Source organism: Xyrauchen texanus, chromosome 21 (assembly GCF_025860055.1).
Source record: "Xyrauchen texanus isolate HMW12.3.18 chromosome 21, RBS_HiC_50CHRs, whole genome shotgun sequence".
In the NCBI taxonomy this organism is placed as follows: domain Eukaryota; kingdom Metazoa; phylum Chordata; class Actinopteri; order Cypriniformes; family Catostomidae; genus Xyrauchen; species Xyrauchen texanus.
In genome coordinates, this window is record NC_068296.1 from 33,146 (window position 1) to 53,661 (window position 20,516).

At 40.0% G+C, this 20,516-nt stretch overlaps 1 protein-coding gene across 1 annotated transcript in view; it reads left to right on the forward strand.

Moving 5' to 3' along the window:
• The window catches only part of LOC127661944 (protein bicaudal D homolog 1-like), a 46,106-nt gene that overhangs the window by 15,729 nt on the left and 9,861 nt on the right, over positions 1–20,516 (forward strand). The window contains exons 2-4 of the mRNA XM_052152917.1: positions 13,077–13,289; positions 18,217–18,369; positions 18,700–19,128. Of these exons, the coding sequence (XP_052008877.1) occupies positions 13,077–13,289; positions 18,217–18,369; positions 18,700–19,128 (795 nt within the window). The remainder of the gene's footprint in view (positions 1–13,076; positions 13,290–18,216; positions 18,370–18,699; positions 19,129–20,516) is intronic.

A 20,516-nucleotide genomic window follows, 5' to 3' on the forward strand; every position in this document is an offset into this window, starting at 1 on the left:
AAGAACGTCTTTTGTGACTCAATCTGACCGTCTGTGCAAAGAGTTTACATGATCAATGGCATTAATGTACTTACAATTGCTTATAATGACCTAGACAGGGTGTAAAATCCTAAATAATTCTTCTTCATTTTATATCTTAACTTAAAGTTTTAAAAATCCCAAAACTTTCCCTTTAATTCCAGGTTTATTTTCAATGTGTTCTCAGACTTTTGTTCCCGACTGTATACATACAGAAAAAAGATATAATTTCAATTGTGACACATGAGTTGCATATCAATGACCTCCAGTACCTTCAGATGAGTGAGACGAGGTTGACTGTGACCCAGATAATAATGAGGATTTGTTTGAGAGACAGAACGGACTACAGACGACTGTCTGTCTCTCTCTGTTTTCCCTGCACACACACTGTATGTTCACATATGAATGAAGTGAATTCACATGAATGTTTTCACAGTATGTTGTTATCACGCCGGTGCTTTCAGGTAATTCTTGTTGTTGTAATCTGTGTAACTCATATCTGTTGCCAGACTCCTTTACAGTAATATATGTTTAAATGTAGATCTACATGAAAATATGCAAAGATGCTGTATCACATACTGTAGGATAAAGAGTACAAGGACTTCTATTACTTTCCTTGACTCCATCTGTTGAACTCCAGCAGCTAAAATATCTCACAGACTTTAGGGTAACAGTATGAAGTCCTCTCTGAATTGGAGTGTATTTGGACCAAGATCCTCCCAAAGTGACGCATCACAATTTAGTTTTATTAATGTGACATTTAAGAGAAGATGAATCTGAAAGTTGTATGAAGAGTCCAGCTTATAATACACCCCGAAAACAAAAGATAGAATAATGTACATCAATAATTACAGTCACGTGTATTTGGGGGGAACTTCATGATGCAAAAGGACTAAATCTTAATGGTCCTGAAAATGTGCTTCCTTTTTTGAATTGATATTTCTTTATTCGTGTCCAAGATCTATTTCTCTTGCTACTAATTGTCTGAAACATCTTGAGTATCTTCCAAAGTTTCATAGATGCATCTCAGAGACGAGTTGTTCTTCTGAAGCGCCCCAACACTTGACTCCTGAGAACAACTCTTTGACTCCTGTAAATTATACGGTATTAGCAGTCATTGGGCTTCTCTATCACATCTATTATTTATTATTACGCTATTTTATTTACTGAGATTTTATTTGACTCCGAATCCCTTAATGAAATCATACAAACATTTAGATTTTCACATCAGACATACAGTTGAAGTCAGAAGTTTACATAAACCTTATCCAAATACATTTAAATTCTGTTTTTCACAATTTCACAATTGGGAATTCCAAATGTCATAGTCGAGAGAATTATTTATTTCAGGTTTTATTTCTTTCATCACATTCCCAGTGGGTCAGAAGTTTTCATACACTTTGTTTGTATTTGGTAGCATTGCCTTTTAATTGTGTAATTGTGTAACTTTGGTCAAATGTTTTGGGTTTCCTTCCACAAGCTTCTCACAATAAGTTGCTGGAATTTTGTCCCATTCCTCCAGACAGAACTGGTGTAGAGATGTTGCTTCAATATATCCACATAATGTTCCTTTCCCATGATGTCATCTATTTAGTGAAGTGCACCAGTCCCTCCTGCAGCAAACACCCCCACAACATGATGCTGCACCCCCGTGCTTCACGGTTGGGATGCTGTTCTTCACCCTTTATCCTCCAAACATAACGATGGTCATTATGGCCAAACAGTTCAATATATGTGTCATCAGATCAGAGGATATTTCTCAAAGTCAGATCTTTGTCCCCATGTGCACTTGCAAACTGTAGTCTGGCTTGTTTATGGTGGTTTTGGAGCAGCAGCTTCTTCCTTGCTGAGCAGCCTTTCAGGTGATGTCCATATAGGACTGGTTTTGCTGTGGATCTAGATACTTGTCTACCTGTTTCCTCCAGCATCTTCACAAGGTCCTTTGCTGTTGTTCTGGGATTGATTTGCACTTTTCACACAAGCTACGTTCATCTCTAGGAGACAGAATGCGTCTCCTTCCTGAGCGGTGTGATGACTGTGTGGTCACATGGTGTTTATACTGGTGTACTATTGTTTGTACAGATGAACGTGGCACCTTCAGGCGTTTGGAAATTGCTCCCAAGGATGATCCAGAGTTGTGGAGGTCCACAATGTTTTTCTTCGAGGTCTTGGCTGATTTATTTTGATTGTCCCATGATGTCAAGCAAAGATACATTGAGTTTGAAGGCCTTAAAATACATCCACAGGTACACCTCCAATTCAGTACACCTCCCATCAGATGCTAATTGTCTAAAGGTTTGACATCATTTTCTGGAATTTTCCAAGCTGCTGAAAGGCACAGTTAACTTAGTATATGTAAACTTCTGACCCACTGGAATTGTGATAGTCAATTAAAAGTGACCCAATCAGTCTGTAAACAATATCTGAAAAATGACTTGTGTCATGCACAAAGTAGATGTCCTAAATGACTCTCCAAAACTATAGTTTGCTAATATTAAATCTGTAGAGTGGTTAAAAAAAAAATTGTTTTAATGACTTAAGCTAAGTCCTAAGTACATGTAAGGCTGTCCAGTTTTATATTTATATTTAACCTGGAAGTAGATCTTGCCTCCAATGGAACTACTGGCAATTCCAATAATCATGTCTAGCTTCCAAAAAGTATTTCCTCACTATCACATGGTTACTGCTAGAGTGTTGTGATGTACATTTCCCAAAGGCATGTCCTCTTCCATATGTAACTTCCCAGTTCACTTCTCATTACAAAGAGTGCACTTCAACGGTATAGTGTGCTGACCCTTGAGTGAATGAGCATCATAGTGTGTAGTGTGGACGTCTGCTCTGAAAAACAGGAAGCAGATGGAGACTGTTGGCTCTGAGGACACACTTCCCTCACAAACCATCTGGATTACACACACACACACACACACACACACACACACACACACACACACACACACACACACACACACACACACACACACACAGAACCAGTCCCGAGTCTCTCTCTATGCCCTACCTCTCTCTCTCCTCAGCAGGGATTCTGGGATATTGACTGGCCCTCATTTTACATCACAATGAGCTTTTCTCACTTCTGCCACTGAATTAATCTAACTTGTGTATCCATTTGTGTTTGTCAGTTCTCCCCAGATTCCAGCAATTCAAAAGGAAAGAAGAAAAGCATGCGTTGTTCTTTTTTGCTTAATGTGGAGTTAAAGCCTAATAAAGTGTCAGCATGAGAAGAGCAGCTGCTGTTCACTGCAGACTAGGTTTGTTATGTGCCTGTACTATAACATCTTATATTGTTATAATATTCAATTGAACAGCAAGCAGTAAATCATGTTCATGACTGTTGACATGTTTTTTTCCTTCAATGTTATGATGAGCAGCAGAATCAGCCAATAGAAATATCTTCATTATTCATACTGATCATGTCATTCAGAAGCCCAGCAACTTCTGACAGCCAGCAGATAATACACACTGGAGTTCTAATATCTCCTCATAGGACTAAAATTGAGATCAATTGTTTGTGCCAAATAATAAGCAGTTGTTTACCTGATAAATAATGCATGATTGTATGAAGTTATCTTGAATTAACTCCTAGAGGCTGGAAAGTTTATTTGGAGGATTATTTATTACAAAGAAGTGCAGAAGCTGAATAATGTGACACTGAGGGAGACGTTGCCCAATATTCAGAATGAGTATGACTGATTCCTGCTGAACACTTTTATCTGTGCTTCTCTGCGATCTTGAATATTAGCATCTTTGCATACACAAGTACAGTAAAAAACATGTACAATACAACAGTCTCCACAAATACTAGAAATAATTCTTTATTTGATCAAATGCAACACTGGGGTAGGTTAGAAAGTTAAGTCAATTATAACAGAAGATTAATTAATAAATAATTTGACGTGTTAATCCATTATAAATCATAGTGATTTCGTTTGTTGAATATTTTGCTCTCAGTGAAGTTGCTGAGCTTACAAAGGCTGAACATGACAGCATGCGATACTATCCAAACTAATTGCAAGAAGACAAACATTTTATTGAGAACATCTCAAAACAGTGACTGAACAGGTCGTACTTTAACCCTGGCTCATTCCTCCTTCCTGTTTATCATGTGATCTTCCAATCAAGACAGGATGCTTAAGTCATGAAATGGCAGATCTGCATGGCGTGAAAACCTGTGTCAGTGGAATCAGAACACTGTTTCTATTGATCACAGCGATGAGCTGAAATATGACCTCAGTTACCTTGACATGCAGCGTTGCTTCTGCAGGTGTCAAGAGGGGAAATATTGGATCTCTAGCAGGAAACCTTATTCTATAACCTTCATTTATAATGAAATGTCAACATTAAAAACATACCACATAACATATCTTTGTTATAAAAATTTTTTATTGACTTTTATTGAAATAAATAATCATAACATAGAATACAGAATCAAATTAAATACATTAAGCCCCTCCCCTGAAACAACATTGTCTATCAGCATATTAATGAGCTAAAATAGAGTTTGGGGCAACTGTAAAGCTCTGAACCCTCAACCAAAATTATTGGATCTTAACATATCATCAAAAAACATTGTGTCCCCATCTTCTGATTGGCACTGCCAGCAGGTGGGCGTGTCTTTAAGACCAAGCCTATACAATCTAGAGGGGGTCCAATAGACTATGTCAAATCTTGAATTGCATAAGGCACGCCCTTGCATCTCTAGATGCATTCTTGACATTTTTTAGGATCCTAGTCCACACTCCCTCCTCCAATACCAAATCAAAAATGTTCTCCCATAATCTCTTGATTGAAGTTAAAGTTCCGTCCCCCAGACTCTGAATTAGCAGGGAGTAACACACTGATGCAAAACATTGAACCATTTTTTTTAAAGGATCTCAATACTCCACCCTCATATACGAGTGGTGGTGGTATAGTGCGCTAAAGCACAGAACTGGTAATCAGAAGGTCGCTGGTTTGATCCCCACAGTCACCACCATTGTGTCCTTGAGTAAGACACTTAACTCCAGGTTGCTCTGGGGGGATTGTCCCTGTAATAAGTGCTTTGGATAAAAGCGTCTGCCAAATGCATAAATGTAAATGTAAATATAGTTTACAGAGTGTAGTAACCCCCCTCACAATCCACTCTGACCACCAGGAAGGGGACTTATTAATACACAATTTAGGGTGCAGCCATATGCTCAAAGCAGCATTTAAATAAATGTCAGAATTAAACACTCTGGACACTTTTGTCCATATCAAGTGCAAATGTGAGATAACGGGGTTTAATTTAACTTCTCCAGTTAGTTAGATAGAAAGGTTTTGCAATGGCAAATGAGGGGCCAGAAATTCCTGTTCAATAATAAAACAGGTAGGTGGGTCGGCCTAGCCCACCTTTGTCAATCAGCCTATGCAATTTATTGAAATGTAATCTGGGACATTTACCATTCCAAATGAAGGACTATGCTAACAAATTCTACTCTTCCTTCCACACTCTTCATTCCTCAGGTCAAAATCTCCTGATGGTCCCCAATACCCGACTTAAAACTCAGGGAGACCACTCTTTTCAGGCAGTTGCTCCCAAACTGTGGAATGCCCTGCCCTTGTCGTTGCGTGTGGCTGATTGTGTTGATTCTTTTAAAAAACAGCTGAATACACTTCTATTCAGACAAGCTTTCAGTTGACTTAGCTATTATGTTGTATGCTTTGTATAATGTTTCTTAACTGTTCAAATTGATATTTTCCTACAAATCAAATCAAATCAAATCAAATCACTTTATTGTCACACTACCATGTACACAAGTGCAACAGTAGGTGAAATTCTTGTGTGCAGTTCCGAGCAACATAGCAGTCATGACAGTGACGAGACATATACCAATTACAATAAACAACATACTTACACAAAACAATTTACATATCAGATGTACACATACACAAAACAATTTACAAATCAGATGTACACATACTTACACAACACAATAATTATATACAATGCAGAATATAGAACAGAATATACAATACAATACAATAAGTGGGAGTATATGAAATATATATGTGTATATATATATATATAGCAGTTGTATTGAGGAGAATATGTTGACAGTCCAGTGTGAGATTATAGCTGAATAAAGTGCAGTGCTAATTATTGATCCTGATAGATCAAGAGTTCAACAGTCTGATTGCTTGGGGAAAAAGCTATCATGTAGTCGGCTGGTGCGGGTCCTGATGCTGCGATACCGCCTGCCTGATGGTAGCAGTGAGAACAGCCCATGACTTGGGTGACTGGAGTCTCTGATGATCCTCCGAGCTTTTTCACACACCGCCTGGTGTATATGTCCTGGAGGAGGGAAGCTCACCTCCGATGATGTTCCTGGCAGTTCGCACCACCCTTTGCAGGGCTTTGCAGTTGTGCGCGGTGCTATTGCCGTACCAGACGGTGATGCAGCCAGTCAGGATGCTCTCTACAGTGCTGGTGTAGAACCGTGTGAGGATGTGGTGGTTCATTCCAAACTTCCTCAGCCGTCTCAGGAAGAAGAGGGCTGGTGAGCCTTCTTCACAACGGCCTCAGTGTGGACGGACCATGTGAGTTCCTCAGTAATGTGGACACCGAGGAACTTGAAGCTGCTGACTCTCTCCACCGGTGCTCCATTGATGGTGATGGGGCTGTGTTCTCCGTCTTTCTTCCTGAAGTCCACAACAAGCTCCTTGGTTTTACTGACATTGAGGGAGAGGTTGTGCTCCTGACACCAGCGTGTCAGAGTGTGCACCTCCTCTCTGTAGGCTCTTTCATCATTGTCAGTGATCAGACCTACCACCGTCGTGATCGTCAGCAAACTTAATGATGGCATTGGAGCTATGTGTTGCCACACAGTCATGTATGTACAGGGAATACAGGAGTGGGCTGAGAACACAGCCCTGCGGGGCTCCAGTGTTGAGGGTCAGTGATGAGGAGGTGTTGCTGCCCATTCTAACCACCTGACGTCTGCCTGACAGGAAATCCAGGATCCAGCTGCACAGCGAGCTGTTTAAGCCCAGAGCCCGGAGTTTCTCATCAAGCTTGGAGGGCACTATGGTGTTGAATGCTGAGCTGTAGTCTACAAACAGCATTCTCACATATGTGTTCCTTTTTTCCAGGTGGGAGAGAGCAGTGTGTATTGTAGATGCAATGGCATCATCAGTGGAGCGGTTGTTGCGGTAGGCAAACTGCAATGGGTCCAAAGAGGGGGCAGAACAGAGCAGATGTGATCTCTGATTAACCTCTCGAAGCATTTGCTGATGATGGGGTCAGAGCAACAGGACGCCAGTCATTTAAGCATGTGATTATAGCTTGCTTCGGTACAGGCACAATGGTTGATGTTTTGAAGCATGTGGGGACTACAGACAGGGAGAGGGACAGATTGAAAATGTCCGTAAAAACACCAGCCAGTTGATTCGCGCGACGCTCTGATGACACGGCCCGAATGCCGTCTGGACCCGCGGCTTTACGGATGTTCACCCGTCGGAATGATCGGGTTACATCCACAACAGAGACGGAGAGTGAATCAACCTCTGTAGCGCCAGTCGCGAGTGCACTCTCCGCGAGGGCGGTGTTACTGTCCTCAAAACGAGCATAAAATGTATTAAGTTCGTCCGGAGAGATGCAGCGGTGTTCATGGCGGAGACTTTATTCCGCTTGTAGTCCGTGATTGTGTTAATTCCCTGCCACATACTTCTGGAGTCAGTGGTGTTGAACTGACTTTCAAGTTTGTGCCTGTACTGGCGTTTAGCTGCACTGATAGTGTTACGGAGGGCATAACTGGCTTGTTTACGCTCCTCCGTGTTAGGAGAATTAAAGCGGAGGTCCGCGCGAGTGAGTGCCGCCGAACATCGCCGTTAACCCATGGTTTCTGGTTGGGGTATATCCAGTATAGTTTTGGTCGGAACAACGTCCTCTACGCACTTCCTGATGAAACACGTTACGCTGTCAGCGTAAACCTCGATGTCGTCATCAGAGGCGGACCGAACATCTCCCAGTCCGCGTGATCAAAACAGTCTTGTAGCGCAGAGTCTGATTGGTCCGACCAGCACTGGATCGTTCTGAGGGTGGGTGCTTCCTGTTTCAGTTTCTGCCTGTAAGCGGGCAGAAGCAGAACGGAAGAATGGTCCGATTTGCCAAATGGGGGGCGGGGGAGGGATTTGTAGCCTTCCCGGAAGGGAGAGTAACAATGATCCAAAACCCGGTCCCCTCGTGTGTTGAACTTTATGTGTTGGTGGTATTTTGGGGCGATTGCTTTGAAGTTTACATGTAAAGCACAAGATTTTTATCTGTGAAAGGTGCTATATAAATAAAGTTTACTTACTTAAATTGCTTGAAATAAGAGGGGAACAAACAATTGAACAATCAAAAACAGATGAAGTGAGTGACTTGTATATAATAAAAATCTATTCTAGAATAAATCTTAAGGACTGATGAATATAATGTATGGTCCCTACCAGAATGGTTTAAAATCTCCAAATATCTGTAAGACCAAGATTTTGACACATCCTGTGAAGTGTCAATGATGCCCCCCTAGGTTTACTCACTATGATCAAGGACTGAGTCCATCAATAGATTAAAGTCTCCTCCCAATATTATATCATGAGGGGTGCCAACGGATTGTAACATCCCTTCAAGATCGATGAAAAAGCCCTGATCATCAGTGTTAGGTGGGTAAATATTAGCCAAAATCAACCTTTGCCCCTGAATTTCTGCTAAAACAATAACGACTCTTCCTAATTTATCTTTAATCTGTTTGAGACATTTGAACTGTAGATGTTTACTTATCAATGTAAAGCTGCATTCCTTGAAGAAACACTATATCATATTTCTTAAGTTTAAGAAGATAAATAACCTTCCTTATTTTGATGGGGTGCTCCAACCCATTCACATTCCAAACAGAAAAACATTAACCCCCGCACTACAGCGCCAATCGGCGTCCATCCCTCTAAACTCAAACAGTCCATGTACGCCTACGAGAGCCCCCACTTCAACTTTGCAGTCTGATTGCTCAAGTCCGGTGCTTCTATACTAATTTTGTGAGACAGAAAATTTATAAAACTGGGACCCTGTGAGCCCGCTTGATTTCCAGTTTATGGCCCGTTATGTCAAGCAGGCTCGGGAAGAGCTCATCTAGGAATTTCACCATATCATGACCTTCTTTGACCTCAGGAATTCCAACAATTTGGATGTTATTCTGGTGGTTATGATTCTCCAAGTCCTCCAGCTTCTCCCAGACGTGCTCCAAATCCACCTTGGTCGCTAGGAGATTAGCAGCTAATTCCCTCCAGATAATCAATCCATTTCTCGACGTCCCCCACTCTTATAACCACTTCAGTGAATTTCATCTCCATGGCAGTGATCGATCGACGTATTACAGCAAGATCCTCCAAATCAGCAATGACCTTCATCAGCATTGCCGACATGTTCAACAGTTTCAGAGTTCCATCGATAAGCGCATCCTGAGCCGCCATAGCGGCAACATAGACTTCAAGCATTGCTGTGGCAACCCTGGCCTCAGTGACCCTCCTTCAAAAATTCCAGCACTGTGTAGTGACAGGGCAGTGAACTGAATTTTCACCAAGCAGCATAATACACAAAAATAAGCAAAAAAATGGCACAATCTGACCTTCAAATCTATTGTAACAAACCAGTCTCCGGCTGCACTTGAGACATTATTTATTTCTACATCAGCATTCTGAATTGACATTTCATTAGAGTGAAATTCAAATGTCTCAAATACAGAATGGGACGCAAGCCACCTGAATTGGATGATTAGAGCTGCAACTAACAATTATTTTTATAATCGATTATTCGAACGATTATTCGACTATTCTGCGATTATTGCAGCAATTAATCATTCGCTCTTATTCAAATTATTCAGCTTGTGCCCGACTTAAAAGGTTATATTAAATGTGCTTACTAACAATAAAGAGGACAAAATCATCTTTTAAACCTCTAAATGACATTCACTGAATTAAAGGGAAAATACTTTTTATTAAGTTTATTTCAGTAAAGAAATTCACTGTAAAATCCTCTTGTTATAAAGTGTTTTTGTCTTGTTTTTCATTTAATTTGTCTAAAAATCCTTAAAACATGATACATTTACTTGAGAAGCAACATATAATATATTTAGGCTTGCTTTAAGAGGATGTATCTTATATATAAGTCTATTTTGTATATAAGTGTGTTTTTGTTCTTGGTTATACTTCTGCTTATCGTTTGAAGTACACAGTTCGGGCAGACAGGGGAATTAATGCATGGTTCGTGCCTGTAGCACACCTGTAACCAGCAGCAAAGCGGAGGGAAGCCTTCACTCCTCTAATACTCTGGCTTGCTGAAGGGAATTTGATCATGTTTTGCCTTTATTGTATTAAGGCATAAATGATGAATGTATCTACAGCAGGGACGCAGACAGAATAAACCTTTTCTCTATTATTTTGAATTGGGAAAAGTGTATGAACATTGGGGGAATGTTTATTTGAGAAAACTTGTTCACCACAACGGCCCCATCATTCTTTATTCTGGGACAACATTTGGAGATTATGTTCACCATGTGAACAAACACATGGCCCATAAACAGGCGAAAGAAAAAACTAGTTAAAATACCTTGCATCTCCTGATAGAATCACAAAAGAATAATGGCACCGACGAAGCACTCCATTGGGGAATATTCTCTTATTCCAGCCCCCTCGTTCTGCGGCCGGGTTCACCGGTCCATGTATGATCCCCTCTGCCGCAAACAGTTTGCTTTGATCAGGGAGTGGAGAGAGAGAAAGGCCGAGGCTGAGACATTACCTTATTCATGAGTATTCTCCCAGAACGACACCGAAGACAACAATAGGGACAAAGGGGCCAATTTGATCTCTTCCAACCATGAATTCTCTCATACAGCATTTTTTAATGTCGACAGCTCAAGACATGCACGGTATCTCCTTCGCACACTTTGTTCATTAGGAAATGGCCACCAAGCTAGGCCTCAGAACATGTCCAACGAGAACTGCGCTTTCGCTTAGGGGGAGGGCAACAAACATGGTGAAAAATCCGATGTCTGTTTGCTCTCCAATGCTCTTAGACACCGAGCCGAATCCCAATATCCCAAATGGCTCCCACTCATGGAGCTCTAAATCTGGAAGCTGTGGAACTGGAACACGTGGGGATAACACCTCGTGGGGAGACATTGCAAGCCTTTAAAAGCGTCGCTGTCCATTTCGGACACTTTACTCTGAAATTTACACTCTATAAACGACGTCCTTACGGGTTCGTCACTCAAAATGGTGTATGAATAATCCTCCCTTTGACTGCTTTGAGTTGCTAGAAACAAACAAGGCCTTAGACAAAATCGTGCACTGAAGAACAGAAAATTTCGATGCTGTGAAGTGAGCACCTTTTTGGAGCCCATGATGTAGCTCCCTATGGGCGTCGCTTAAATGCCATCAGCCAATAAATTGGCATGATTGTATAAGAGATTCAGACCACTTGACATTCAGATGTGTCCCATAGCGTTCATATGCATATATAGAGTTCCTACGAAAGGAAACTAAATATAATTACATAATTATGCTTTTTTTATTCCCTCTGGTGAGATTTAATTATTGGTCTTCAATCATTTGCTATCTTCAAACTGATCAGTCTGTGCAAATGAAGTAATGTAATTGGTATTGACACTTCCGTGCTGAGGGGTCATCGCTGTGTTAATTGCTTGATCAATTCTTATAAATTGTTTCACTGTTGCAAACCTGCGAAGATATCTGGTTGGAAATTCCTGTAGTAATATGTGAAGACTAACCAACCAGTGCAGTATATAATGCATAGGGACAGCATATAATATATAGGGACAGCGTATAATGCATAGGGACAGTGTATAATGAATAGGGACAGCATATAATGTTTAGGGACAGTACATAATGCATAGGGACAGTATATAATGAATAGGGACAGTATATAATGCATAGGGACAGTATATAATGAATAGGTACAGTATATAATGCATAGGGACAGTATATAATGAATAGGTACAGCATATAATGTTTAGGGACAGTACCTAATGCATAGGGACAGTATATAATGCATAGGGACCATATAGTGTATAGCGACAGTATATAATGCATAGGGACAGTATATAATGAATAGGGACAGTTTATAATGCATAGGGACAGTATATAATGCATAGGGGCAGCATATAATGTTTAGGGACAGTATATAATGCATAGGGACAGCATATAATGTTAAGGGACAGTTTATAATGCATAGGGACAGTATATAATGCATAGGGACAGTGTATTTATGCATAGGGACAGTATATAATGCATAGGGACAGTTTATAATGCACAGGGACAGTATATAATGCAGAGGGACAGTGTATAATGAATAGGGACAGTATATAATGCATAGGGACAGTTTATAATGCATAGGGACAGTAGATAATGCATAGGGACAGTATATAATGCATAGGGACAGTTTATAATGGATAGGGACAGTATATAATGCATAGGGACAGTGTATAATGCATAGGGACAGTATATAATGCATAGGGACAGTGTATTTATGCATAGGGACAGTATATAATGCATAGGGACAGTTTATAATGATAGGGACAGTATATAATGCATAGGGACAGTTTATAATGGATAGGGACAGTATATAATGCATAGGGACAGCATATAATGTATAGGGACAGACTGTTTTTAACAGTATGTGAAACAGTCTGCAGTAATAAATGTTTAAATAGTAGTATGCAATATTGTTGTCACATGACCTCACCACATCATATGTTTCATACAGCGTAATATCCAGTTACCATCTTGGAAATAAATATGGTTATTTTTCATTTTGTATGTAATTTGCTGAATTGTTTTACTGAAAATAGATGGTCAAGTTGAATGAGTTGAATTGTGGGATAGCTGAAGTATTTCATGCATGCAGAAAATGTGGATATTGCAAAAGTAATGCTAGTAATATGGTAGTTTGCTATTGTGAATATACCTGCAATTTTGCAGATGTGTCTTCAAACTGCTCTTTTATTTTTTGTGTGTCTCTCTTTGGTCTACAGGCATTCGGTCAGGCACACACCAACCAGCGGAAGGTAGCGGAGGATGGCGAAACAAACGAGGAGACGTTGCTGCAGGAGTCTGCCTTTAAAGACGCTTATTACACCAGTCGTCTGGAGGAGCTGCAAACGCAACTGAAAATGAGTAGTTCTGTGGCCTCAAACGCTCAAGCAGAGAGTGAACATCTCAACACCTTTCTGCAGGAGCTCCGAGAGGTCAGTGTGTCTTTTATTTTACACATATGATGGGCAGATATTATGATACTCTTGTACATAGCCATACTGTCAAGTAATATGCATTAAAAAAACCTTTGGAACTGTAATGAGGTCAAAGGGTGTGTGTGTGTGTGTGTGTGTGTGTGTGTGTGTGTGTGTGTGTGTGTGTGTGTGTGTGTGTGTGTGTGAGTGTGAGTGTGAGCGTGTATTTATCACTTTGTGGGGACCAAATGTCCCCATAAGGATAGTAAAACCCGAAATTTTTGACCTTGTGGGGACATTTTGTCGGTCCCCATGAGGAAAACAGCTTATAAATCATACTAAATTATGTTTTTTGAAAAGGTAAAAATGCAGAAGGTTTTCTGTGAGGGTTAGGTTTAGGGGTAGGGTTAGGTTTAGGGGATAGAATATAAAGTTTGTACAGTATAAAAACCATTATGTCTATGGAAAGTCCCCATAAAACATGGAAACACAACATGTGTGTGTGTGTGTGTGTGTGTGTGTGTGTGTGTGTGTGTGTGTGTGTGTGTGTGTGAGTGTGTGAGTGTATGTGAGTGTGTGTGTGTGTGTGTGTGAGAGAGTGTGTGTGTGTGTGTGTATTTATCACTTTGTGGGGACCAAATGTCCCCATAAGGATAGTAAAACCCGAAATGTTTGACCTTGTGGGGACATTTTGTCGGTCCCCATGAGGAAAACAGCTTATAAATCATACTAAATTATGTTTTTTGAAAATGTAAAAATGCAGAAAGTTTTCTGTGAGGGTTAGGTTTAGGGGTAGGGTTAGGTTTAGGGGATAGAATATAAAGTTTGTACAGAATAAAAGCCATTATGTCTATGGAAAGTCCCCATAAAACATGGAAACACAACGTGTGTGTGTGTGTGTGTGTGTGTGTGTGTGTGTGTGTGTGTGTGTGTGTGTGTGTGTGTGTGTGTGTGTGCGTGTGTGTGTGTGTGTGTGTGCGCCTGTGTTTGTGTGTGAGTGTGTGCGTGTGTTTGTGTGTGAGAGAGTGTGAATGTATGCGTGAGAGTGTGAGTGTGTGCGTGTGTTTGTGTGTGAGAGTGTGCGCATGTTTGTGTTTGTGTGTGAGAGAGTGTGAGTGTGTGTGAGAGTGTGTGCGTGTTTTTGTGATTTACGAGGACAATTTTGTAAGTTACAAACTGGTAATTACAAGGTTATTATGCTATAAATGTGATTTATGAGGACATTTCTAGTGTCCCCATAATTCAAATCGCTTAAAAATCATACTAAACAATGTTTTATTGAAAATGTAAAAATGCAGAAGGTTTTCTGTGAGGGTTAGGTTTAGGGGTTGTGTTAGGTTTAGAGGATAGAATCTATAGTTTGTACAGTATAAAAGTCATTATGTCTATGGAAAGTCCTCATAATGATTGGTAGTCTAACATGTGTGTGTGAGGGTGTGTGTGAGAGTGTGCGTGAGAGAGTGTGAGTGTGTGTGTGAGTGTGTGTGTGTGAGAGAGTTTGTATGCGTGTGAGTGTGTGCATGTGTTTGTGTGCGTGAGAGTGTGAGTGTTTGCGTGTGTTTGTGTGTGAGAGAGTGTGAGTGTGTGAGAGAGTTTGTGTGCGTGTGTGCGTGTCAGCATCATTGGAGGTAGAGTGTAGTGTTAGGTCACCCATTGTAGACGGCAAATCCATGGCTAAACTGGCATAAGGGAAATACCCTGAGGTCGGCACAAAGACACACACACACACACACACACACACACACACACACACACACACACACACCTCATTTAGAATAAGTTAATTACACATCTAAGTATTTTGACAGACTCATTTAAAAAAGGCTTTTCAAAATCTGTTTAAATGCTCATCTTTGAATGTGTGCATGGTTTATTTTTCTGTTAATTATTTATACACGTTATTTGTTGTTGTTTACGGGGTAAACTGTATTAGGTTGTGAAACTTGCCTTTAAAAGGACTTAATCTATATGAAAGATCAAATAAAAATCTCTTTGATTTGGACGTTACACCTCAAACAGCAATGGGAATTGATTTTACCAAGAGATAATTGTCCACATTCAGATACGAATCTTAATGACACTGTTAACACTAATATTCAGTAACAATTATTGCTGTTGTCTGTTTGGTTCTTAATAATCATAATGAGACAGAGAGTAATTAACTGTTCCTTTACTGTATTAGTATCTTGTGTAGTTTATTAAAGAACTAATGCTTGTGTTGTCATGGTACCAAACCTTCAGTAGTTGTGTGTGCTATCATATCTGTGCTAATATGATATTGAACGCACTCCTTTAGCCTATTTAAAGTTACATTTCAAGACATGTTTCCTTTAAGTGTTTCTAACACTTGTTTTAAGCAGGGCTCTATTAAAGTCAATTTTACTTTTTCCCCAAATACTTTTTTCCTTTTTTTTTTTTTTTGTACTTTTCCAGAATGCCATGTTTTAAAGTTTAATTTCATTTCATTATCAAAATACGGTCTAATCAAACATTTTTACTGAAACTTTTAACAAGTATAAAATAGAACAATTACTATCAGCATACCATTGCATTTTTAACAAACCTTTATTCAGTACAAAAGCTTTCTTGCTTGTGATATATTGCTTAATTTGTATTCATTAATCGTTATTTATTATTATTATTATAATAATTATTATAATTTCTATAGTGATAATTACATTTTACTGTACAGATAAAATATTTCTGTTGCAGTTTCTTCAATTTCAGGTGTTTTTTTTTATGAATTGTGCTTTTATTTTGACATTTATTTTTGATGGAAGTTTAACTTCTCTGGATAAACAGTTCCCCTCATGGCCCAGTGTTATCATTAAAGCACAAATTTTGTGATTTAATTCTATAAAAATAATGCTTCAGTGTGGTATAGTGCTCTGCTCTGTCATCCCATACAACGAATGATTCTCAGAGTCTGTGTATGAGCGGTCTGCTTCACACATTCATTTAAAGCTCATGTAGCTCATTCAGACTTAAGATTGCAGAATTTCATGGTTTAATAATCACACTACGACAAATCACAATTATAATTTGATTAGTTGTGCATTTCAGTGTAAATGGAGTAACAGAGCACATGCTCAAATAAGCGTTGCGTGTCAATAAGAGAGTGTGCAGTACCGGATTAAGTTGGTGCTCAGTACTAGCGGTACTGTAGAAACACTGGTAACGTTACATCTTCTATATTTTAGTATCAACTTGGTACCGAAGTACCGGTACTTTTGACAACATGTGACTATTGCTATTTCTTAAGAAGCTTGAGAGTGAAGAGTGTTGCATTTTGGCTTTGTGTGTTCTATGATATGTGTTATGAGCATTATTACTGCAGCGGTTTCTGTCTGTGTAATGAGTTTTCTATGCACATTGTCTGACCTCTCAATCTGTAAAGCCCATGATTAGCAGTGCCACAAAAGACTTGTACTGACAGATAATTGGTCCGTAATCTCCTGGACTTCATGTACAGCTCATCTGCACTGGACAGCATGCATATATGCAATGAGATTTCATGTCCTCTGGGAGAGATGCGCTATTGTGTACAGTAATAAACTTCCTCTGAACAGGTTTAATGAAGGCTTAAACCACTTCATTAAGGGAAGGGAAAGGGAAGCTCACTTCTGATGATGTGTCTGGCAGTTCGCACCACCCTTTGCAGGGCTTTGCGGTTGTGGGCGGTGCTATTGCCGTACCAGGCGGTGATGCAGCCAGTCAGGATGCTCTCTACAGTGCTGGTGTAGAACCGTGTGAGGATGTGTTGGTTCATTCCAAACTTCCTCAGCCGTCTCATGAAGAAGAGGCGCTGGTGAGCCTTCTTCACAACGGCCTCAGTGTGGACAGACCATGTGAGTTCTTCAGTGATGTGGACACCGAGGAACTTGAAGCTGCTGACTCTCTCCACCGGTGCTCCATTGATGGTGATGGGGCTGTGTTCTCCGTCTTTCCTCCTGAAATCCACTACAAGCTCCTTGGTTTTACTGACGTTGAGGGAGAGGTTGTGCTCCTGACACCAGCGTGTCAGAGTGTGCACCTCCTCTCTGTAGGCTGTTTCATCATTGTCAGTGATCAGACCTACCACCGTCGTATCGTCAGCAAACGTAATGATGGCACTGGAGCCACACAGTCATGTGTGTATAGGGAATACAGGAGTGGGCTGAGAACACAGCCCTGCAGGGCTCCAGTGTTGAGGGTCAGTGATGAGGAGATGTTGCAATAGATTTTATGAGTTGTCATGGTTGGAAATCTGGGCTGGTACCTGAAAGATCAGTTAAACATGAGCTGAAACAGTCACAAGTGTGTACAAGACACTTCATTCAAACAGACTCGCTTTGAAATAAATGTACAGAACTACAGATACTGAAATACATTAAGTTGCTTTGCATGACAAATGCATTTCTGACATGTGAGTTGTAAAGATGTTGGATTTAAAAATGTAATTCCTTGATACAGTTAAATTCTAAAAGAATGTGTTTACATACGGTATACATTACATATACATTGAGATTTATGCAACATCTTATCATCATGTATATCACATTCAAAAAATGTTCAGCCTTTGTTTCAGGATTTCCATATAAAATCAACTGTGAGAAAGTGCCGACTGCAGGGTTTCCTCTGTCAGAACAGCAATTTGTTCCCCAGCATTCCTGTGTGCTCGAGTGTGGACAATGCAGATATGTGCTTGACTAATGGATGGGGATGGATTCAAAGATTCATCATTTAATACTCATATACAAACACACACAACTGTGGACAACAAAATGTGTAGGCTAATAGACATGCTAATGACAAGAGACTTACTCTCCATTAAATGCGAGTTTTATAATTACTTTGTTCTTTCCGAGCAGCCATCGGTCTTGTCACATCTCATTGAAGTCATGGAGTTGTTTTGTGCTCTTTATTATTTCTAGTTTTCTCATTCTTTGTTCTGTTTCTCTGTCAGAATAATGAGATGTTGGAGCTTCAGCGGAGTCGTATGAGAGAGGAGATCAGAGAGTATAAGTTCAGAGAGACGCGACTGTTGCAGGATTACACTGAACTGGAGGAGGAGAACATCACGCTGCAGAAGCTCGTGTCAACACTAAAACAGAACCAGGTCGCGTTTACTCCACATCGTCCATTACAAGGATTTTGCCTCATTTTGAAAGTGAAGCAGTGTTGCATTAAACAAACAACAGCCATTCTAAAGTAGGATTAAACCAGTGAAATATTATACACACATGGTTTTCCATAATATATGTCCCCTTTAAGCCAACAAATGAATCAAAATCATGTCCGTTTAATGTTTTCAATAAACCTTAAAAGTCTCAGGAAAGCATAGAATACAGTTCTGAAACCGACCTTCAAAAGAAATCCTGTCGCTTGCTTAAAGCATCTCTTTCCACAAACATGCATCACACTCTCTGTCAACCTTCTCAACCTCCAGGTGGAATATGAGGGCCTAAAACATGAAATCAAAGTTCTGGAGGAGAAGACGGTGCTACTCAACAGCCAATTGGAAGATGCCTTGCGTCTGAAGGACATTTCGGCGGGCCAGTTGGAGGAGGCGTTGGACGCTCTGAAGAGTGAGAGAGAGCAGAAGAACGGTCTGAGAAAGGAGCTGACACATCACCTCAGCCTGATGGACACACACCTGACCATCTCAGCCGTGGAGGGGTTAAAGTTCACAGAGGAGACGGCGACCAACGGCACGTCTGAGGATAGTAACCCCAGTAATGAGTGTAATGGACACAGACTGAAGATGAACGGAGAGCGGCCGGGACGCAGGAAGAGCGAGGTGCTTGACCCGGTGTCCAATCTCTTCAGTGAACTCAACCTGACTGAGATACAGAAGCTCAAACAGCAGCTCTTACAGGTCAGTCACATGATTGCACATTATCAAATGATACTGGAGTTCAACATTTATTATTTATTTATTTCAATATTTGAATTAACGTCCTGATTTTGGTTGGAGATGTGGCTTAGTGGTTCACACACATGTTGTAGATATGATGAGCCTTGGTGCTAAAAATGGAAGTTTCAGGTTTAAATCCAACATGCATCATGTCCTAAAGTCATTCCCTCTCTCCCCCCAAATCATTTCCTGTTGACTCTGTTAACAGAAAGGGTCACAATCCCAAAAATAATCAAACGTTTTAGCGAGATCTCATTGAAATATCAGGCATATGTTGGCCTGCAGTCATCTGCCAATACACTTGATAAATTATTTATTCAGGTATTTTTTCATAGATTATTTTAATCCATGTGTTTTAGCTCATACAGTAATACAGTAGATCAATACACTTGTGTTAAGGGACAAAACTGTTGACACATCAAGTGCATTAAAGGGACAGTTCACCCTAAAATAAGGATGATTACAGACGACAGTTATACTCCTAAGGATCGAATGGCCTCAAGTCAATCCTTCAGTAATGATTGCAGGTCCATGCATACCTGTATGCAGTACAGAGCCAAAGCTCTTATTTCTCAATCATTTTATGCTGTTTTTCACATTGTTTATGAAGATTCTCGTTCGAATCGTAGCCTAGCCATCGTACAAGAATGCACCTTCAAACAAATGCTTAAAGCACTCCCTCTGTACAGATTTTGGGGGAAAGAACAATTCAGAAGCATTCTCCAAGCCAATTTACCATATAGAATTGTTGCTGGCTTGCTGTCCTAAATACTTCCCGCTATATTCATGGTACTGTACTTTCATCTTAAAGCCTTTTTGGGGGTAATCAGGACTCGAGTCAAGTCTCGAGCTTCGAGCCCTCCAGTTTACGGACAGCAAGCCAAATATGTTTACTGCTTCAACAAAAGATTACATGAACATACAAACACTGAAAAACTGTATGTTCATGGCATCTCTGCCAGCAAAGGGGTTTGGGTGGCATTCACACTTCTGATATATCTACAGTAAATTGGGGAATAATTAAGTTTTTATATGATATTTATATTGTATTAATATCTTACTTGATGTAATCATTTTAGGTTTATTTATTCATACATATTTTATGTCCAGTGTGAGAAAATTATTGTAAAAAAATTGTTTAAAGTGTCTTTCAACAAATGTAAGACTGCTAAAAATATATTTCTTGCAATAAATAATGATCATAAATGGCTTATTTTGTACATTTATAAAATTGTCTTGTTGATGTGCACTTTAAATTGGAGTGAGAGATACTGGGGGGAGTGACTGTTACTTTGCTCACAGCTATGTTACTATAGCAATGACCCCCGATGAAAGCCTATCCACTTTAC